Source organism: Electrona antarctica (assembly GCF_951216825.1).
Source record: "Electrona antarctica genome assembly, chromosome: 6".
NCBI lineage: Eukaryota > Metazoa > Chordata > Actinopteri > Myctophiformes > Myctophidae > Electrona > Electrona antarctica.
In genome coordinates, this window is record NC_136811.1 from 30424338 (window position 1) to 30448137 (window position 23800).

The 23800-nt window shown below is 41.6% G+C and overlaps 1 protein-coding gene across 4 annotated transcripts in view; it reads left to right on the top strand.

Annotated features, from left to right (window-relative positions):
* The window catches only part of LOC306924141 (sodium bicarbonate cotransporter 3-like), a 58105-nt gene that overhangs the window by 11679 nt on the left and 22626 nt on the right, over window positions 1–23800 (top strand). For 2 of the 4 annotated variants that reach the window (XM_079502509.1, XM_079502508.1), the window contains exons 2-14: window positions 4226–4307; window positions 6398–6541; window positions 8595–8733; window positions 10527–10687; window positions 11141–11329; window positions 13348–13818; window positions 15825–15943; window positions 19148–19305; window positions 19577–19664; window positions 20141–20287; window positions 20380–20483; window positions 20643–20817; window positions 21563–21696. In XM_079502509.1, the coding sequence (XP_079358635.1) occupies window positions 4226–4307; window positions 6398–6541; window positions 8595–8733; window positions 10527–10687; window positions 11141–11329; window positions 13348–13818; window positions 15825–15943; window positions 19148–19305; window positions 19577–19664; window positions 20141–20287; window positions 20380–20483; window positions 20643–20817; window positions 21563–21696 (2111 nt within the window). The remainder of the gene's footprint in view (window positions 1–4225; window positions 4308–6397; window positions 6542–8594; window positions 8734–10526; window positions 10688–11140; window positions 11330–13347; window positions 13819–15824; window positions 15944–19147; window positions 19306–19576; window positions 19665–20140; window positions 20288–20379; window positions 20484–20642; window positions 20818–21562; window positions 21697–23800) is intronic. The other 2 variants (XM_079502511.1, XM_079502510.1) reach the window with 1 other exon arrangement.

Here is a 23800-nt window from a genome sequence, read left to right on the forward strand (position 1 = left end):
AGCTTGTGATCTGTATAGCGGGTCTACAACAGCTGTAACCATTCATCTCATATCAGGATGAAGTGAATAATTGTTGGTTGATTGGTTTGAAGACCTTTGAGGGCGTTCGCGCACCACAAGGTGTGCATGCACCACAGACAGTTTGGGAATCCCTGCCCTAGCAGATGTAGCCTTGGTCCCAGGCTTACTCATCTGCAAAGTGAAAAGCCTGGTCACAATATAAGGCAGAGAGTGCATAGCTGGAAGTGTCCCCCAGATACAATTTTCTTGGACCAATCACAACACTTGTTTCATTCACGGAGAATGTAAACCGATTTTTATTCACGGAGAATGTAAACCGATTTGTATTCACGGAGAATGTAAACCGATTTGTATTCACGGAGAATGTAAACCGATTTGTATTCACGGGGAATGTAAACCGATTTGTATTCACGGAGAATGTAAACCGATTTGTATTCACGGAGAATGTAAACCGATTTGTATTCACGGAGAATGTAAACCGATTTGTATTCACGGAGAATGTAAACAGATTTGTATTCACGGAGAATGTAAACCGATTTGTATTCACGGAGAATGTAAACCGATTTGTAAAGTGTCAACGTCATTGCCTTAAGTTGAGCGGTACTTCCGCCAAAATCCCGCTACGCTACTTCCGCCAAATTTCAGCAATGCACTCTTCACTGCCCAGCGTGTAGCAGATCTAGCTTTTAGGCTCTGCTGCTCTACATCCAATCGGATCAAAGTGGTTTGAATTGCAGACAGCTAAAATGGTCACTGTTCAATGTACTTTTGATAATCAGGCCTGGAATTTTGTCATTTTAGGTGCAAGGCCACTTGGCCTTTGGTGTGGTCCATTTTTGAGGACACAAAGGCCAAATGCCAGGGCAGGAAGGCCTTCAAATTAAACAATATTTTAGTCCATTGAAATAATTAATTGGGGTTAAGGGTGATTTTAAACTATCTGCAGTGGAATAAAAACATGATCTGATCCATGGTCAGCCCTGCACCAATCAAAGTCACTGGATTGGTTTAAAGATGGGAACTCAGGGGAGTTAAGACACTGGTGTCTACATATTGACAAGAAAGAGAAAGTGGTACAGTCAACTGGGGCATTAAGTCCATTGTGGCCTCAGGGCATGCCATTCTTTAGGGGCAACAACGGCCATGCCTTCGTGGCCTCCCTGAAATTCCTGCCCTGCTCTTCTCCAGCATTTCAAAAATCCAGAATCACATTCACCACTACTACTACAACTACAGTAATTCCTGGAAATTGAGTGAGGGTCATTTTAGGTCATGGACTGTGGCTCTCTCCTCTTGTTCCCAGAGTCAACTCCACTATCTGTTGCAATGAAATAACATGGAATCATGGATCTTAAAGGACCACTTCACCACTTTTCAACCTATCTTCATATAATAGGTCCTCACTAATAATCATGATAAAATGGCACAATTTTTCTGTCTGTGTCTCATAGGAGGGCTGTGGGCAGTTTAGAATCAGAATTAGTGACATCATCATTAGGCAGATTATTTTTTAAACAAGATTTTTTTTACAAAAATGTTTAGATTTTCATTATCGTGAGAACGATGGCTTCCATTTTCGCATTGCAACTTTTCAGGACTAGAAAGCCTGCAGTTTTTATTAGCTTGTATTCCCCATCAATGATGTCACTGGAAGACGGTTTCTGAACTGCCCACAGCCCTCTTATGAGACACAGACCGAGTAGAAAAACAATTGCGCCATTTTTTCGTGATTATTAGTGAGGACCAATTATATGAAGATAGGTTGAAAAGTGGTGAAGTGGTCCTTTAAGTGTCACTTCTGTTATGATCTTACTGTTTGTTTTCTTTTTGGGTTGAGCACCAATGCCAAATTAAGCGAACAATTGTCTACACTCTGTGTGTGACAATAAATAGTTAATCAATCACTTGTCACCCTTAATTAGTTAGTTAGTACAATAACCACAGACTTGACAAACAAGTTATGTTGTGAGTGTATTTAAGTTGTGTATTTAAGTTATGTTGTGGTGTTAATTCAGCCAAAAAGTTATATGAAGCAGCTGTAGTGTAATTGTTGGTTTTTGGCATGTTGTGATGCCTGAATGATGGGATCCTCAGCAGAATCAGAGGGTTAGTTTTGGTCACTACAGTATAGGTGATTAGGTGTGAGTCGTGTGACGGACTGTAGGAATGTAGCAATGCTGGAGCAGTCATTTCCTATGATGGCAATTATCACGGTATACTATTTTCTCTACTGTAGTGTAATACAGGGGTTCTCAACGATTTTGGCTGGGGATCCCCAAAAATGCTTTGGCCATGAATGTGGCAACACAAACATTAAATGCCATTGACAATGAAGGGAGAATTTACATCATATGTAGACGAGCAAATCGGCTAACAAATCACATAACTTCAGTTGTTCATAAGATGATGTATAATGATAAGAGCGCCCCTCACTTCACACGGGTGTGATTTAAAAAATAATAATAATTTGGGGACCCCCCAAAATAACTTCGGGACCCCCAGAGGGGTCGCGACCCCCAGGTTGAGAACCCCTGGTGTAATACAGTACTGTATGTGTGGCATGTACATGTGGTGGTAGTATGCTATCTGCTCTATAATGTGTGCACACGTGGTATTTGTGTAACTCATCTGGCTTTGTAAAGTTGAGGTGTTGTTGGCTTCTGCCCAATACAAATATTGACCTCGTGGCTACAGGTGTTGGAGCAATGCCTGGCCTTGCCTATATCCGTTTCTCACTAGTGTGTCCTGCCTAGTACAACCTCTCCCGGGCTCTGCCACCTGGAGTTGAGTCAAATTTATTTATCAACTACATTTAATGAATATGTTAATCACAATGCTTTGCATTACAGAGCATCAACTAATGAGCTATTGGTGTATACTAGTGATGGGAGATTAATCGGCAAACACATCGGTATCGGCCGATTCTAGTTGTTTTTTGATTCATCTGCATCGGTCCGATTATTCAATCAGACCGATTAATTAATCGGTCCGCTGTCGTTACAGATAAACAAGCCCAAAGTAACAGCTTGAACATATCTACAAGCTCACAATATTAAATATAAGGTATTAGAGTTAAATCTGACATGCCTAAGCCTGCAGTGCAGATACCATGGTACATGTATTTTTCAGAATGGACAGAATTATTATCATTTTTACACTTCAGAATGAGATCATATCGACATCGGTAATATCGGTTATCTGCCATAACAGCTATTAATTCAGGGCGGCAGGCGGCACAGTGGAAAGGATGGGGGGGGGGGGGGGGGGGAGTAAAAAACGGAAGAAATAAAATCAGTAGAGGAAACATCTATTAATATCTTACATCCATGAAACCGATGTAATCAGGGACCTTTCATGCATACTACAGTGATCAACACTATTACAGTATTATTACCAACATCACTATGTCTCATGTCTATATCAACAGGTTCTATTTCTGTCTTTGTATGTATACTCTCATACAATTGTCATCACACAGACTGTCATTTTATGTATATTGTACAGACGTTGCGTTCACTTGGACACTTACCCTGGTGCGGGAGGGGGGAGGGGGGGTTACATATGTAGTATGTATATACATGCACATAGAAAAATGGGGGGAAAAAATGGCACATTTACTGTGAAAAAAGAAAAAAACTGAAATGGAACACTGAATGGGGAGAGTCAATGTATGGAGTAAGAAAAACAAAAGTTAATTAATGCGGTAAATGTTTATGTTCACTCTCCTCCCAGTTCTGTACAATTGTATGAATGAGTGTGCTTACCAATAAACAGAATATATATTTTTTAAAAGAATAACAGCAATTAATTATATCGGATATCGATATCAGCCAAAATGTCTCGGCACGTCCCTAATTTATACTTTGGCTATTCAAAAATCAAACTATTAGTATTTAGAAGACATTTGTAGTATCGGCCTCGGGTCTTAATGGGTTAAAAAGAGGCTCTATTCAAATAGTTGCTTGTGGTTTTGTAAATATGCTGAGCATGCGACGGTAACAAGCTATGAAGCTATGTGACTTCTCCAGTGTACTGTAGATCTCCCCTTCATTGTAGGCCTACTGTGTGTAACTGATTGTTTTAACGTGTGTTCATCATTATTATTGTACAGCACTTCATTTTAATAATTGAATATGAGAGGTTGTAATATAGAGTATTTTACTGTGTTGTTGTTGTTATACTAAATCAGTGTGTTTCCTCTCAGGGGAATGACGAGGAAGCTGTTGTGGACCTGGGGAAGACCAGCTCCAACCTCAACACCAACTTTGAGAAAGAGGAGCTGGAGAGTATGTGTTGAATGTGTTTACACACAAAACACCATGTTGACACACACACACACACACACACACACACACACACACACACACACACACACACACACACACACACACACACACACACACACACACACACACACACACACACACACACACACACAGACAGACAGTAGCAGATATGTATGTTTTATGTACACAGACCTTCAGTTATCGTCCTCTCTACCCTGTTACAGTACATACAAGCTGGTGCTTGACTCATCAACTACTCTGGAGGATTTAACAACGTTTGCCCTGCTTGGCTGGGGATTCCTAGATCATGTCTAAAGTGGCACAGGATGTGCATCACATAATGTTTCCAGCCTTCTTTCAAAGGTGTAAAAGAATGAGCAATGAAGTTATCATTGCTGAGGTCCGGAGCAGAATTATGTGATTTTAAATGGAAAATGTGTAGGAATCATCCATTCTGTGTGGAGAATGTCTGCTTATTCTCTGACATGTTGATATATATAAAGTTTGGCCTAGTGTCATTTTGGCTAAATGATTGGAGAGGCAGATAACGCAGAGTTGGTCTGTCTCTGTTGTAGTAACCGTTACTGTAGTCAGTGTACTGCTCTCTGTTCCACTTTCCACTTAACAACATGGTCTGGATTTCACCCACGCTCTGGTCTGGCTCATTAAAAGGAACCAACTTACACACGCGCACACTGTATTCAGGCCTTTACATGATGCTGGTACCGTAGAATAATAAAACAAAGATAACCCCCTGCTCAACGGAAACAGTAGAGGCAGAACCCTAAAATGTTCAATCATTGGGCAGGACAGGAAACCTCACTCTCCTTGATAAATTAAATGTTTATTACTGCTGTTGTATCTTTTCTTTGCCAGGGTCTCTCAGTCTAATTGGATAAACATTAAGACAAGTCCATTCACTCCATTGTCCTCCAACAGCTGAAAATAGCACAGTGAGGTCAAATAAGACCACACTTAAATTGATCACATTAAAGTTTATTGAAATCAGTGTACATCCAAATCATTTTCCACTGAGAGTTGAATCTCTGGGTAGAATTGTACTTGCCAGAGTAAAATTGACACTGGAGATTTTATTGTGTGGTCTACATGTAATTATAACTTGACCTTTTCATCTACAATGCTTATGGTAAAAGTAATTTAGTAATGAAGTAAATTGTCAAATCCAATCCAGGGAAATGCAATTCAGACTGTAATTTAAACTAGTAAGGGGGAAAAAAGAGAAAATATAAATAACTGGCATGATACTGGTTATTTGATGCAATGGTGTAAACTTGCCGTAATTTTGAAATGTGTAATTTGAAGAATGGAGCACTTAGTAAAGGGAAGAGCTATGTGAATTCAACAAATCCTGATATGAGATGCAAGTTATTGGGGCCTAAATGTGTTTGAGCCTGCATGTACAACCTGCATGTTTGGGTCGGGGGAGAGCAGGTGTTGACATGTTGCATGTCTCGGTGGAACTGCTGGTGGGAGAATGGAAACTGGAGTGTTTATGCTACCGTAGGAGCTAGGAGAGAACTGGAGGATTTTGACTTGATAATAAATAAATGTAAAGTAATAAATTGTCAAGCAGTCAACAAAGTACAGAATACTGATGATACATGTTTGGCGGCTGCTAGTAATAATAGTAATAGTTGAAGGCAAGGGAATAAAGAAATGGCTGCATTATTGGTAAAACTGAATCTATTTAGGCTCCAAATCTTTAAGTTGCAACTATAACTATTTTAATGTTGAAGTATAAGATACAATGTATGAACAGGTATGTACTACTGCACTGTCTGCAATCTATCTCTACCATCTCAATTGACGTCAGTAGGAAAAGTGAGGGATACCATCACCAGCAATTATATAATGTTTACATAGAGGAGCCTGCATGTCCCATCGTCTCCTTTTTAAGTCTTCTGTTGTCTCCGTCCTCTGGATGAAAGATGGCCACTGTCTTTGTTCTCTAAACTCACTTGTTCTAATCTCAAGGGAACAAGGAACCGCACGCACGCAATCTGTGGGCAGCTGCATATAATTTAACAGTTGTTATATCCAGCGTCGCTCTCTGTCTCCTCTTGTCCCAGGCCACAGAGCGGTGTATGTCGGTGTCCACGTCCCCTTGGGTAGAGAAGGCAAGCGAAGACATCGCCACCGCGGACACAAGCACCACAAGAAGAGAAGGGAGCGCGAATCGGACAAGGACGATGGACGAGAGTCCCCGACCTACGGTACATTCAGTACTTTCACCTACAGTTACATTTGACTCAAACGTTGAGCCACCCACCTCCTCCTTCCTGGAGTACATGTATTCAAACACAATTAGAAGTAGGACGACTGAAGCAGTTTTTGCAGGTTGCTTTATGGCAGAGATTTTCAACCTTTTTTTTTCTCTCTCTCCAAAAACCCCCAGTTTGATAATTTGTGTCATGTGATTTTTATCTTGGGGACCTCAGTCTACAAAATGGAACCAAAAATGTACCCTTACAGTTACAGGTACATTTTGTGCCATTTGTACACTCTGTTAGAGACACATAAAGGTCCAATCTGGTCCCTGGAATAGTTGTCCCCAAGAAGGGCAAGTTGCATTGTCATGTTCATCTGAATACAGGATTGGTTAACTTATGTTGTATATCTACAGGTGATTTGGAACCACTTTCACATTTAGATTTTTATTTAAAACTGTACTTTAGCTTTGAAAAGATTCATCATTGGACACCAAATTAATGAAATAGCAATTATCGGTACTTTTTTAGACACCAAATAAATGAAAGATGGAAATTATCTGTACTTTTTTATTAATGTATTTGTGACTACATTTTCTATACGTTTATAAAAATAAATTAAAACAAGCTATTAACCAATATTGAACCCTATATATTTTGTTGACCAGAGATCTACACTCCCAGGAGTCTACATGACACTCCTTTTGTCCCTCTCTACACCAAAAAGCTTGACTGAAAATGCCCACTCTACAAATAAATAAATAAATAAATGGTGCATTTATATAGCGCCTTTATCCAAGGCACTTTACAGAGATTGTGCATTACATTCACCCATTCACACACACATACATACACCGATGGCAGCGGAAACAACTAGCACATCGGGAGCAATTAGGGGTTCAGTGTCTTGCTCAAGGACACTTCGACAGTAACTCTGCGGGAGCCTGGGTTCGAACTGGCAACCTTACGGTTACCATCCAGGCACTCTACCCCTGAGCCACCGCCGCCCCTACAAGCCGCCCCTACAAGCTCACAACACACTGCAACATGATGTGATGTGAGCTTGTAGATACACAGTTTGTTGCCAAATGTTCACCCATTTTCACTGAATGTTTTCCTATTATGACATGCCCAGAAAAAGGATACTAGGATTGATAGGATTGATTTGCAATTCCACTCACATTCTCTCCTCAAACAATTCCTGCTTGTAATGGGGGAAACATCATTATTGCCATCAGGTTCTGGTTCCCCGTTCTTTTAAACCCAAGCTCCTTTTCCCTTTACATTTGTCTTGCTCATCAGACAACATGCTCGATTGATGTCAAGGAGCGTGTTGCACAACACCTCAACAGCGACTCATGCTATCTCACATACAGTATGTGACTCACACGCCACAGATATGCTGCGGTCCTGCAGTGTTTTATAGTTTTGTATCTTTTGTAGCTGCTAGTTTGAGCACAGCATAAAAGCAGTTGCTCAAGGACACTTTGATAAGACAAAAAACATCTGAAGCATTCATTAACCCATTAAAACCTGAGGCTGAGTCTACAAATATGAAATATCTTAGTTTTCCTGAAATCAGTGGTGCTTAAGACTTTCATGTCAACTGACCCCCAAAATTATTATGTATTTGGCCGCGGACCCCCATCTCAAAATATTTTGTGGCAGGGACCCCAGAAGTAAATATTTGAGTTTAAAAAATGCATTGAAACTAGATAGGCTATTCAAAGAGTTTTCACGATAAAATGAAATAGCAGAGGTACAAGCCAAAGTATAAAATAATGGTTCAAATTATTGTGATGCTATATTAACTTATTTGTAACTAAAATGACACAGATACTTTCCTGGTTTTAATGGTTTTAACATCGGAAATAATATGCTTACCCCACAATATAACATCTTTTAATATGATTCAGCGAAGTAATCTAGATAAACTTTCGAGGTAACGATACAGAATTATTGAATAAAAATTTGGTCTATCTGTCCAAATGATGCTTTTAAATCACATTGTCCAGCATCTATTCTATGTGCAGTAGTATTCCTATGCTTCTCTCTTCAGACACACCCTCCCAGAGAGTACAGTTCATCCTTGGGACAGAGGATGATGATGAGGAGCACATCCCCCATGACCTGTTCACCGAGCTAGACGAGCTGTCCTTCAGAGACGGATGCATACAGGATTGGAAGGAGACGGCCCGGTATGGAGAAACATGGCTTGACACAGACCTTTTCCCTGACCCGTTTCTTGGCTTTAGGTCGGCGGCTATTTCAATCCAGCTAAAAACAAAGATTTCTTTGTTTTTGGTAAAATCAATACAATACCTAGTAATTTGTAGGGGACATTTTAGTCTGATTCCAGGCCAGAATCTGTTTGTATCAGTGTGTAGTTATTGATTAGAGCCCAACCGATATACGTGCCATTATTTGACTTTTTTTGTTAAAACAACATTGGTCAATTCAGTATCAGCAATTACGTAGCTGATGTGTCACAACTTTTAACCACTTTAAACCTGATTCTAGGTGAACATTTCTAAACAAAATCAAAAAGTGAAAAGCTTGTGGTGAGCTTGTAGATTGGCTGTGTTCTAATTCTTAATAGGACTTAAGACGACTGAATTTTCCTTGTATCAATAAAGTTCTTACCTCTCTCATACTGGTATCTCTGGTGGTTAAATAAAAAATAACGTTTAATTTATATATTTACTTGTAATGCTTGTTCATTGTATAATTAATGTTAATTTATTATTTCAATTATTTTCAATTACATTCATTTTTTTTTTTTTTTTATGTTTTTTTTGTGGCTTTCGCCTTTATTTTTTTATGGAGGGACAGACAGTAGGCTGACAGGAAATGGGGGGGGGAAGACATGCAGTAAGGGCCGTCGGGATCGGGAGTCGAGCCCGCGGCACACTGCCAGACTGGATTGCCAGCCAAGGTGCCTGGACCACTGAGCCATGGCCCAGGCCCATTCATTACATATATTAACAGAAGTTTAATATATACACTTAATAAATATATCGTTGCTGTCGGGAGGACACCTCATAACTAAATTGTTGAGGTTTTGGATTTTTCCATAAATCATTGAACACCTGTCTGTGTGTTTTGAAAATATTGAACCAATGGAAAGTAGTAAAAAACGCATTGGACAAACAAAACCTCTTAACTCCATTGGACCCTCAAACTATCTGTAAATGGCTAACTCCACCACCTCCCTCCTTCTCATGCAAGTAATTGACAATATCTAAAGTCACAACACCAACTTTGATGAGGCAGTATTGCATTGTTTCGAAAATATTAGGTTTTCTTCATTTCCTTAAAAATTTATATTTTTCATTTCCTGAAAAATGAACATTTTGGAGTTTGGTGGTTTCTTCCCGACAGCAACGATATTTATTAAAAGGTTATATTTTTTTATTTTTGTTAGTTAATTGCTCTCAAATAGAAACTTTAATTGAATCAAAGTTTTTCAAATTGATTACAAAATGTTCTGACACTATCGGCCAAAACATCATCAGTAATTGACCATTATTCACACAGCGGTCATTTGCATCGTATTTGCGGGTTGGGTATGACTTGCAAAAGTGCAAAATGGCTGCCATGTGAATATGGTGTATTCCTGGGTTGGGAGTCTTGGGACTCTCAAGATTGGCATCAGACCCGAAGATCTGGCATTGATTAAATTCTAATATTGATGCATGACCAGACAGTGGCCTTGTGGTTAGAGTGTCCGCCCTGAAACTGGGAGGTCGGGGTTTGATCCCCGGCCGGGTCATACCAAAGACTGTAAAAATGAGACCAAATGCCTCCCTGCTTGGCACTCAGCATCAATGGGTTGGATTGGGGGTGAAATCAACTAATGATTCCCGAGCACGGCGCACGCTGCGGCTCACCGTTCCAAGAGATGGGTCAAATGCGGAGAACAAATTTCACTGCGGTAACGTCTGTGACTAATCGTGCGACTTTGACTTTGACTTGTGTGCATGCATTTCAGGTGGCTAAAGTTTGAGGAGGACGTTGAAGACTGTGGTGAGCGCTGGAGTAAACCCTATGTGGCGACGCTGTCCTTGCACAGCCTGTTTGAACTTCGCAGCTGTATTCTCAATGGGACTGTCATGCTGGACATGAGAGCCAACACCATTGAAGAGATAGCAGGTCAGTAGTACTGCAACCAGGCACTGGTGTCTGTGCATGTGAACTAACACCACTCTGGGTTAGTGCATGAGAGATAACACCATTGAATAGATGGCAGGTCAGTACTGCAGACACGGGTCAGTGCAACAGATGACAAAACGGCAGTATTAATAACTGCTACATTATATCAGACAACTGCAGGTCTTTCTGTATTGTACACACTATACTGCCTCCCTGCTTTTTCCCCTCTCAAACGTCTCACAATCACAACGTGTTTTCATTGCGCCCGGCCACATTATGTAAGTGTGATCTGTTTCCCCCCGAGAATCACGCAATTACATATAATTCAGTCTCTAACAAAATTGTTACCATGAAAAATGCAATACAAAATGTAAATCTGTTCTTTTCAGCGGGCGATGTATGTAGTAAATGAGGCTTTTCACACTCAGGTGTCTCTCGCCCCTGTGCCCTCAGACATGCTGATTGACAACATGCTTGCGTCTGGCCAGCTAGAGGAGGGGATGAAGGAGAAGGTGAAGGAGGTCATGCTGAAGCGCCACCACCACCAGAATGAGAAGAAGTTGAGTAACCGGATCCCATTGGTGCGCTCCTTCGCCGACATAGGCAAGAAACACTCTGACCCCCATTTACTGGAACGCAACGGTGAGGCCACACAGCTCTTCTCACTTTACTGTAATGTCACTATGAAGTCGTTATTGTTCCTGATATACATTCTCATCAGTACTTGGTAGGAGGGACATTGGTGTGAAATGCTGCACTTTAGAAATGGTAACTGATAAATTGACATTGATATTTGATGTTTGGTGTACTATTATACTTGAATGATGCCGGTTTTCCTTCAACTGTGGTCATTCCTCTGCCATATTATCCAATGAAAGTGGTGTGGGGTCAGTCAAAAAAATGCAACATGCCTATTGTTGAGATAACAGTGATAAGACAAAAGGACAGGACAAACAGGACTCTGATTGATGCATGCCATTCAGTTGACATGTGTCGCTTGGTACCAACATCCTCTTGTTTTGGCTGCAATGTGTTTTTGGATTGAAGACAGACGTTTCTCTAAAGTTCTTTGCTTGATTATTAACCTTCAATCCCCAATGCCTAACCCTTTTACTGACCCCTCAGTGAGAGGCGTAAGGTGGTGTGTGGGTAGATGTGGGATTATGTGATGATGATGAAGAATACATAAACACTCGCATGATGTTGATGAACACCATATGACCTGAAGGGTCGCTGGACCCCACTTTGAGAACCACTGACATTCTTTTAATTATTAAGTGCTTTTGGTCAGCACCTATTCTAACAGACTAAACTAATCCATGCCTGTTCTCTGATAATATGTGGAGTCAGCTTGGTAAATAACCGTCTAATGTCTTGTGACTAGTGAGTGTCATCTGTGTGTCTATTGACCACTAATTTATATTTTCTTCCTTTATACGGTAATGCAAACGACATAGGTCTGTCTTTGCTGCTGCTAACGTTGTGCAGCCTTGTAACAGATTTTGTAACCGGTTTGTTAATTTGTTGACTAACTTGTTGAAGTTGCAGCTTGCAACCTGTCATTTAGCTGTGGAATTATGGCATTCAGCACTGTTATGGCTCTTTTCAACTACAAAGGGAAACCCAGAACCTTCCATATGCTGAACATTTGTTGGACTCGTTTTAGTTTTTTTGAAGATAGCAAGGAGGCCCACCCAGATCATCTAGCTCACAATGTGAGCATGTTGATCAGCTATTTTATTGTTTGTTTGTATGTATGTATTTATTTATTTATCATTTGTGAAAGTATAAAATACGTCTTAATTGGTTAAAATGGTGGTGTTGATTTAATTGCATCTGGTTCCAGTGTCACCACCTCAGCGTGACTAATCCAGAGCAGCACTGCTTGCTCCTCCCATTGGTTTCCACAACTCAGGGTTAGTAAAGTGCATATTGAGTCAAGACATCTCGAGGTGCACAGGTTCCAAGGAAAAGTTCTGGTACTGCCCTTCCGATGCTCGGAATGACGTCAATTTGTAGTTCTATCTCTATTTCCGAAGAAAGGTTTGGTCGTCGGAAGGTGTATGTATGTATCCTGAGCACTAGCACTAGCAGGGCCCAAATTATGTTCTGAGAAACTGAAACCGAGCTGTAGCGTATGGAAATCCCAAACGTGTGAAACGTGGCATAACATGATATTCGCTTAGTTCTCTAGTAGTCAAACCGCAATTGTCTGTGCATAGTGTGTACACGCATGTGTGTCCCAGGACAGTATGTGGAAGGAAAAGAGAATCTTGTTACATAATGTGTTAGAATGCTCTATATTCCTAAATCCCTAAATGCCATGTTCTTACTGACCTGGTTGCATGGTGAGCCTTGGTGTTCATTTGTTTTCTAGCTAACTCACCATCTGCACTCCTTATTTATACTTAATATAATTAATAACAGCAATAATAATATACCATTAATACCAACTGTCCCCTTTCCTCTTACATCTGACACCTCGGCTAACATTTCAAGACTTTATTGTCCTGTCAGGGAAATGTGTTTTTTAAAAACGGCATGATCACCATTCCACCAATCAATAGTTTTATTTGTGTTCAACCACATTTCTTTTTTCTTCTGATGCTCTTTTCTGTCCTCCGTACTATACTCTCTTCCCTCCCTTTCTCTCTCCTCAGTCTCCCCTTCAGTGGAAGCTCTCTTGTCCTCCCGTACCTCTCTCTTCCGACGACTGTCCTGTCCTGTCACTTCCTACCACACCGCCACCCCCCCTCTGTTTCCACGAGTCACCACGGTGTACGGGGGAGCTGGCCTCCTCGCTCACCTCCTTCCCAGCTCTTTCTACTCCCCATCCGCCTCCCCGTTCAGCACGCCCCAGAATACACCCCCGTTAGCTCGTCGCCTCCATGATTCCCCTCCAAGACACACTGTTGACACCCCCCTTTTGAGCGCCTGTCACTCCTCCATACTTGAGGATCTGTCTGAGGAGGGTGAGGAGTGCCAGGAGCAAGGTGAAGGTACTAGGATCCCCCACGTGGTGGTTCCCCCCCCCAAGGGGGACGGGGAGGAGGAAGAGCTAAAGCTCGACTCGTCTGAAGACCAGCAGGCCAAATCTCGAGTAGATCTCCACCTTCCCTCTTCTCAGCAAGGCAAATATCCTGCCTACATCACATAGCACAGCATGGTATCCTTGCTTTTATTGCAGCGCTCTAGATACAAGGTGTGTGTGAGTGTGTGTGTGTGTGTGTGTGTGTGTGTGTGTGTGTGTGTGTGTGTGTGTGTGTGTGTGTGTGCGTGTGCGTGTGCGTGTGTGTAAACAAGATTACTCCCTCTGTGGTCAATAGTACTATACGGTATTTTGCCCTCCGCAACTTCAGTATCAGGATAAACGTTATTGTCACATCACTTTCACAAGTAAAAAAGTGGGTGAAATTCGTTTTTGTGCATAGTTCCCATCGTGTCATTTTCCCCAAGAAATACAAGAAGGGAAGAAGAGGGGGGGTGGTTAAGGAGACGGCTTCACATAATTTAGAAGCTTGTTTCACAAACAGCACAGCTGTTGGGTTTCTGGTAAAGGGACATGATCTGATCTGATCAGGTCACCATCACCAGATCCAGTTGCAACCTTTCACATTTCCCATCTACTAACTAATCTCGTCGCAGTTTACATAGAGTTTAGAAAGGCTTTATAAGCCCCTATGAAGCGAACACCACTACTATAATAACACAGATCCAGTTTCAAGTATGTGCAGACGCATTTCTCATTCATGCACTTAGACACTTTCACACGTGGGAGCTTTCTGGCACAGTCACGTTTCAACCACTGATGGCCACTGAGCAGCTCCACCGGGTCAACTGGGGTTATGTGCCTTGCCCAAGGGCAACCTTGAACATTAAATCCTCACCCGGCCTCAACTCCATGTTCCGATTGTCCCTCAACTCCCTCTCCTGTGGAGTGTGGTCACAAGCCCCTTTCTCTAATCTAATCTTTTGCTGACGCTTCTATTCTATTCTGTTCTCTTCTATTCTGAGTTAGGCCCACGTTTTCGTAGCATCAGCAGACGTTTCATTTGACCCACACTGATCTCTGCACAGTAAAGTCCGGAGAGTAAATTTAACTCTAGAATTTTCTGCATGGTCATTCCCTTCTATTTATTATTGATTTTTAGAGGTGCCTAACCAAAGGTGTTGACTTGTCTCATGACTCACAAGTACTGAGTTACTTTGGTTTACCAAGGTTTTGCCAGGGATGGCGATATGTTCTGAGTAAATATTAACTATCCAGTTATGGTCATTATTATCATGTGCTGATGAAGGATATCATGTTCACAGAGAACACTCCTCCTGAGACATTGGTAAGCGTGCAGTGTGACTTTTAAGAGTCCTCCCCTTTGCTCTTATAGACAGTAACATGAGAACAACGTAATCAGCATTAGTGATGTGGGTGGTGTAGGGTTCTGTCTGTCTGTGTGGTCACGTGAACACTGGGGTAACATGTGAGTGAGAGTGCTCCTTTGGGTCTGGACTGGGTCTGTAGTTTCTCAAGGTTAATCGCCGGGACCATTCATCTTGAAAAGAAGGTTTAAAGGAACACCCTTCAGGTCCTTCAGACCACCAATCTTATTTTAGCATCACACTTCATAATCTAACAATGCTCCAGTCAGCCCAAGCCAGAAATCTTAAAATCAACAGTCTGCAAATCATATAGAGGGTATAGAATGCATGGCTCACATCTTGGAGAAGTTCTGGCTTTGATACCCAATTTAATGAACAATACCAATCATATATTTTATAGATTTTAGACAAGACATAGGCAGTGCCTACAATATAATAGTGTTAAATGCTAACTATAGCTTGCAATGCTATGATGAACTAACACAGGCTTTTTGTGTATAGTGCAAGGTATGTTGCACTCATATGTGTTTCTGTATACATGCAAATGTGTGTGTTAAAGCCATACTGTGTAACCTTTTCAATTAAACAAATGTTATTGCAAATATATTTTTCACAATAACACACCAGAATGATGACTTGCCTCTGTTCTTTCTGTGATTTTGAATCTGAAAACCATGTTATCAGTTGTCAATAAGTCATGCTTGATGATCACGGCACAGGTTTTTGATCCTACCATTAACACAATGACCCGCATTCCCAGGTCTGTTGGCATCTCCTCAGTCGGCCCCTGGGAACCTGGAGAACAGCAAACCCAGTGAAAACCGCATCAATGGAGGCAATGGTGGTAGCACGGAAAACAGCACTGTAGACTTCAGCAAGGTAAAAGCACTTTCAGCTTCATCTTCTTAGCCTCCACTGTACTTCTTTGCATGTGTTGTTAGCTTTCCAGTTATTTAGGTGAGCAACACAGTTGTGTGACAAAGTATATTATACAATATTTTGAATGTGGATTGAAAATAGATTCTGATACTTACTATTGTTTACTGTACACTAGTCCCTAAATTACATAGTTAGAAAGCTATTGATGATTGTGTTGCTTGTTGAAGTTATTCACTTTAATATTCAGCAAGCCACACGGTTGTACAAAGTATATATTAGCCATTTTTTCTGAAAATGAATCGCTAGCCTCACATTCGGGGTCTGGTGAGGCAAGGTTTTCTCGGTTGAAAATCTAACTGGCACAATCGGGACCGGCAGAATCTGACAGAATATGAACCAATCGCCAAAGAATCCCACTTTGGCCACGCCCCCATCTCAGAAAACAGCTGCACTCAGAGGGCTTTCAGACTGAATAATGGAATGAAACGAAATGCAGATTAAGGCCGAGTATCAGGCTACGAGGTCAGCATACCTGCTGGCTAATGAAGATGTGATGACAATAGGTATGATGTAGCTGTGCTAAATTATACACAATCCACAGTAAAGGGTCGAGTGTCATGAATATTACAGGAAGACATATTTGTTTGTATCATATGTCACTGACTAGAACAATGAACAAAATTTACTGACACATTGATTCACCCAAGAGTCACTGATCTCCTCCTGCCTCAGGCGGTGAAACAGACAGAGACTTGATTCCAAAAGAGTTTACTGTGGAATTTCACATAAACACAAGTTGAACACCTGTGTACAGCCTGTGTAGGTGGAGGGAGGGTTACACAATGTCATTCTCATTCTGTTCACACCTGGGGACTTCCCAGAGTAACCAGAGTCCTCTGAACAGACACAGAGGAAGGGGCTGGGCGGGGCATTTCTCATTCACTTTCTCTGCCCAAATTGTGCCTGAAAAAAAATATGACATATGCTTAACAGCTGTAAAATGAACAGCTTTGGCTGTGCTGGTTGAGAGGAGATGAAGTCTAGTTCGGTTTCTCGGCAGGACTGCCACTGTAGTTGTGGTTCCTTGGGAGTGGCCACCAAAAGGCCTGCTGTAAGTCTGTCCCCTTGTCAGTCACTGACTGGATCAATCAATGTGTTGTGGTGAAGTGTCTGAATTTATGTCTTTGTTTTTGAGTGAACATGTGACCTTGATGTGGATATTATTTAGTGATGATATTGATTTTGTGTCGTTGCTTGCGTTATACTTGAGGATGGTTGATGGTGTGAGTGGGAGGGAAGGATGGTGCACTCCTGCTTTTTAAAGGTAAATTAAAGTCCCCCTACGGAAATCCCGTGTGAGCAAATAGACTGAAACGGCTAGAAAAATAATTTCTTAGACATCACAAGTTCACGGCTCAGATTAATGTGATCAAATGAGCAAGAGGAATGTGCACCTTCCTCTCAGCATACATACAGTACCAACTTTGACTCAAGGAAATTACATATTTGAAATGCGAAAGTGGACTCCACGACAGCTTGGCAGATGGTGTGATTACTGCATTAAGCTGCTGATCCCATCATGTACCATAATAGGAAGCTGTACTGTGTTGTAATTGCTGTTTTGCTACTGTACAAAGCTGTGGTTTTATGCAATGTGGAACCATGATCCCATGGGTGTTATTGTTCTTACATGTTATGCTATTATTACTTCTCGGTTAATCTCAGTTCAAAAAGTAAAATTTGTACTTCCAGGTACAATAGTATGTGTGGTTTAAAATAGTCTGTAGTAACAGCAGCCTGGCCGTAAAACCTGATTTATACTGAAGCAAGCTACTTAAAGAGATTAGTGTCATTGATATGTATGGCCTGTATGCTTTGTAGTTGTACACTAATGGTAATGCCTGCTCACAAAGTCTACTGTCATCAAGCCAGTGTCAAATCGGCACTCGGCAGGTGTCTGTCCACATTGCTTTCCCCATGGACCTCTCGATGGCAGTGTTGATCAGATACACACTACAGATACCAGGACAACAACACATCCTTTACTTATTTAAAATAGGGTAACATCCCCAAACGATTGCCTACCTGCCAAAATGGCTGACCGGGTAGTGGGTATACAATCTTACCAGCCTCCCCAAGAAATTGAAATCCTGCACATACTGTACATATGTCATCGTTTTAGTCATTTCTAAGAGCTTGCTCTTGTCAGGCTGCTGTTTTTAGAAATGCTGTGTTATTGCGACCATAGGTCACATTTACTATGAAAACGTTCGTTCGTTCGTTCGTTCGTTCGTTCGTTCGATGCGTCACCCATGCCTACATATATGGTCATGCCTCGTGACATCATCAGGGATCTCCAAATATGGGCATATATGTAGTCGCGATCCCCCACAGAGCCGACCAGCGCCTTGGCAATTGCATCACCAGACCTAGCGTTGTCGTGATTCTGCAACTTCTCTGTAACGGGTGCCCTGAAACTGAGCAGGGTATAACATCATGAAATCATAACCCCTGACATAATGTAGAGCATTAAGCATTCATTCCCACATCTTTGTCCCTTAATCATGTGAACTGACAAGGATTAAATCTTTAGTTGGTCCCCTGTGAAATGATTTGGTCAGTAGAGGCCGTGGGAAACTAGATATTCCATTCTGTACTTCTCTTCACCTTATAAGCTTTTTCTAGACATGTTAATATTATGACTGCACAGCAAAAAGGATCAGTTTTTTATATAGATATGCTGTATCCTATGAATTCCACACATGGAGCTAGTGGAATGTCAATGTACAGTTTCCCCCTGTAGTTTGTGCATTGCTCTAATTTACTTTAAGATCCGGCCAATGAAGAGTACTTATCTGATCCAATTGCACTACAATTAAATAATTCCCAATTATGTATAATTGTTCAATTGTATATTTTGATTTGACTGTGTTGTCCTATTATGTTCTTTGTTCCTGCTCTATTCTTTCGTTCTCTATTCTAACTCCTTGTAACTGTAAATGCTGCGATTTTGCAGAAAAAAACATCCCTGATTCCACCCTCTCTTTCACATAAAAAGTTAAAAAAGTTGATTCCGAATTTGATATTAGCCCAGTATAGAGCGTTGCATGTTTGAGAACTGACTTTGGAAACAAATCGTTTCTCTTGCGGTCTTGGTAATGTAAAGACGAGTTGGTATCATCTGTAATGGTTTGTCCGCTGCAGGTGGACATGAACTTCATGAAGAAGATCCCTCCAGGAGCTGAGGCTTCCAACGTCCTGGTAGGGGAGGTGGACTTCCTGGATCGACCAATCATAGCCTTCGTTAGACTGGCTCCTGCTGTGCTCCTCACCGGCCTCACTGAGGTCCCTGTTCCCACCAGGTAGCACCTCATGTCACATCATTTCTTTAAACTCTTTTATCCATTGTTATGACAGAACATGATACTGGACTTGTATGTTTTGAACCTGTATAGGCTATAAACAGTAAATTCTTCAGTGATAATCAGTGTGTACAAATGCTCATATATACAGATACATACACACAAAGATACATTTGTAGACTCTCACTGAGGATTTTACTGTGTACATGGTATGCTGGAATATACGGTTTATATGGTATGTTGTTTCATTGGACCTTCTGTGTGGCCCCAGGTTTCTGTTCCTGTTGCTGGGACCCTTTGGGAAGGGGCCCCAGTACCATGAGATTGGCCGCTCCATCTCTACTCTCATGACAGATGAGGTTAGTTTGACCACAGCCTCAAAGGACAGGCTGTGTTATTGTTCTGTCTACAATGTAAAACCCTGAGTGTACAAATGTAACCACAAGGATCCATTTGGTTGAATGCTCTGAGTTGTTGTAACCTATTAGTTACATATGGATAAACTAACAATGATGAACATGATTTTAATAGTACAGTAATTTGATTACATGATTTGATTACCATCTCGATTCTCGACCATTTGAAATCTCACCTCTAAACATGACTGAGAGATTGTTGGCTAGCTACTCCTTTTCTTATAAATCTCATCATAACCTAGCATTTTACAGGACACCTATTGTTTAGAATTAAAATTGAATCAATCAGAGATCGGAACATTTTCCAAAATGGATATACCTAAACTGTATATGTTGTCACTGGTTGTTCCAGTATGAATGAACGTTTGTGATAGCTGGTGATGGTACAGTATATTTATTGTGCATCTGTCCGGTGGTAGATCTTCCACGATGTGGCCTACAAGGCCAAGGACCGGATTGACCTTCTGTCTGGCATCGATGAGTTCCTGGACCAGGTGACTGTGCTGCCCCCGGGGGAGTGGGACCCCACCATCCGCATCGAGCCCCCCAAAAGTGTCCCCTCGCAGGTGTGAAGTCTTTAGGCATGTTCAAAAAGAATACAGAAAAGAAACTGGGTGTCTGTAATCTCCTCATTTTGATTGCCTTCTGCTTCGTGCAGGAGAAAAGGAAGCTACCGGCCCTCCCCAACGGCTCCGCCTGCACATCTGACAGCATCAAGGAGTTTGAGGACCATGCAGGACCAGAGCTGCAGAGGACTGGGAGGTGTGACATTACACACGCACACGCACACGCTTTTTATGTTTTTCTCGTAAATTAATTCTCTACAAGAGTGTTGCGAAAATACAAGCGCATCGCAAATAAATAATAACCAATTGGATGTTGCCAATGTCTTATCTCTCTGTTTACCTCAATCTCTCTCAGGATATTTGGTGGTTTGGTGAATGATGTAAAGAGGAAGGTCCCTTTCCTGCTGAGTGACATAAAAGATGCACTCAGTCTTCAGTGTCTGGCATCTGTCCTCTTCTTGTACTGCGCCTGCATGTCTCCCGTCATCACCTTTGGAGGGCTGTTGGGGGAGGCCACAAAAGGAGATATAGTAAGACCTCATCTGCTATCTGCACTGATTGACATACAATTAACTAATATTACTCCATTATGTCCTGTGAATGAATGCCAACAAAACAGATTCCTACTACATGTTTATCTGGTATTTTAAATTGACTGATCTTGAAAGAACACTAAAAATCTATACACTTTACCACTGCTCTAAGGCCCAAACCACATCAATGATTCGCCGTGCAACTCCTTGCAACCAGTAGTTGCATGTAGTTGCATGCAACCATTATCCCCAATGGCAGTTGCTAGGAGTTGCATTCGTGTGGCATGTCTTTAAAACTGTTTTGTTGCAAGGAGTTATAAACTCCTATAAAATGTTATAAAATGCAGTTGCGACTAGTTGCATTGGTGTGGTTTGGGCCTTAGGTTTTAACATGTTTTGTTAATTTGTCCAATCTGTACGGAACAGTATACAATAACTTGTACAATTGAGGTGGTTGTATTTTGTCTGCCTGCTCTTCTATTGAGACATTTAGATTGTGTCAAAGGTCATGTCTTACCTACACACAGGATCTGACTCAAGGCAGGCAGGCGGGTTCTAGCGTTCTATTAGCTCAGTGGTAGAAATGTCAGCTCTTGTGCAGGAAACCAGCTTTAAGGTTTTTCACCCAACAACTTCCACTCCTCTCACTCAGAGTGCTATAGAGTCACTGTTAACTTCCACTCCTCCTCTCACTCAGAGTGCTATAGAGTCACTGTTAACTTCCACTCCTCCTCTCACTCAGAGTGCTATAGAGTCACTGTTCGGGGCGTCTATGACGGGTGTAGCGTACTCCATGTTTGCTGGCCAGCCACTCACCATCCTCGGAAGCACCGGCCCAGTGTTGGTTTTTGAGAAGATCCTCTTCAAGTTCTGCAGGTGAGTCCAGTCCACTATCTAGGGCTGCCTCCTATCAGTGCAGTTTCACTGTTACTCTTCTAGTGAAGCTATTTTGTGGCTAAATGGTAGCAGACTGGCAGTGGCTGTACCTGTACATGCATGGTAGCCATGGATGTGGATTATTGTACGATCGATCAATTTGTATAGTGGGGCTGCTGGGAATGTGCTTTATTACCCGTAGTGGATGAAAATCACAACCATCTTTGTCCAATAATGTTATAATGCAGAAGGATATACAAATGATTCAAGTAAAAAGGTTTTAATTAATTCAATTAATTTGAATTCAAAATGGTTTTGAAGAACTGAATCCTCTTAATGTACTAGTAGTGTTATACTGCCCCCTGCTGGTTATAATTATCATATATTATCCCCAAGTCAACTGGATAACCTCCTTGTTTGCATGTGTTGTGTGTGTACAATATATACACAGTTATTGATAGCCTATGATGTCATTTCATGATGTGCAATGACTACTTTTTCCAAAACATGTCTGTCTGTAAGCTTATAGGTCTGTATATAGCCCTATACCAACTATGCAGTTTGAGACAGATGGGCTACAGGTTATTATAGTAATATTTATTGGAATGTGTAAATCAATGACCAGGTTGTTTTTATTGACGTGCTCTCAAAACTGTGTAATTGAGAAGATGCACTGTTGAGGGGGTAAGAGTGCAGACCAATACCATAATTGCGACCGAAGGTCTCAGTTAACTATGGAATCGTGCGTTTTTTGGCCGTCAGCGTATCGCTCAAAATCCCCATACATGGGGAAAGCCCCCATATAATGTGCCCAGGTCTCATGACATCACTTTGTCATCATCAGGGAAGATAGTAAATCAGAGATCATAGTAAATGCGATCTGCTGTCGCAATTAAGCCCATATATGGAGATCCCTGATGTCATCAATATTAGTATATGGATATATGTCAGAACCTGTTCTGACATTCAATGTTGATCCTCCCCCATCCATCCTTCCTCTTCGATGTCTCCCTTTTGACTGATACCTGTCCATTTAAACTCTAGACGGGCCCGCCCCAAAGTTATTTGTGCAGCCGCAGCTGGCGAAAACTAGAGTTCTCAACGGGCCCGAACATTAAGCCCCGGCCCTACCTGGGCCCTCATCAAACCAGAGGCGTATCTACAATAAGGCGAGGGCAGGCGTCCGTCCAAATCCATTTCTGGCCTGGCCAAAATCCATACAATGAGAAAAGAGAGAGGACAAAAACAAGACCTGAGAACTATTAGTGGACAGCTGATTGGCTGTTGCGGTAGAGCGCAACACTCAATCACCCATTGGAATGTAAATGCATGCCTTTCAGCCTTTGTATCCTACTCGTCTGGCAGGTATATCTCTTTGAAAACCTTTAGTGCTACGATTGTGCGCGGGGAGACGACAATTAACACATCTTGTCTGCCCAAAATGTAATTCCTGGAAACGCAACTGCATCAAACCCTGTACACTTAAGACACGCTCCATACATGGCACGTGCATGCGACCTTGCCCTTTAGTCTGTAATTACTGGTAATATACCTGACGAATATTAACTAAATGTGATGTGATTGTTCACCTGATTATTATTTGTGCTCAGCTTTTTGTGTTGAGATCACAGGTAATTTTTTGTGTGCGGCCCCTCCCCATTTAGTCTGTATGCCAATTTGATTCCTCCCCACACACTTGTCACTGCTGTTGTATTCTACTGACTCACCTGCCAGTGAGGAGCCCCCACCGAGATGACGCTACGTAGAGCCTTCGTCCTATTCCTCCCGCCAAACAGTCCCAGGTGACGACCCAGCCCGGGTCAATTGTTTTCGTATATAGACGCTCGACAAAGTCAGATTCACCACAGTGGATTCAAACCCACAACCTCTGCAGCACTTTACCACTGTGTGTGTAATTATATGCAGTATAACACAGATGACTCGGAACGCTGTGTTTATGTATTTGTTTTATTGGTGGATCCTTACATAACTTTGTTAATGTATCCATTGTGACTTGTACATTTGGCTACATTTTTACACTCCTAAAGAGTTAAATGAACACTCATGCATTCTGCATCCAGGGCCAGCTTGAGCAAACATCAGT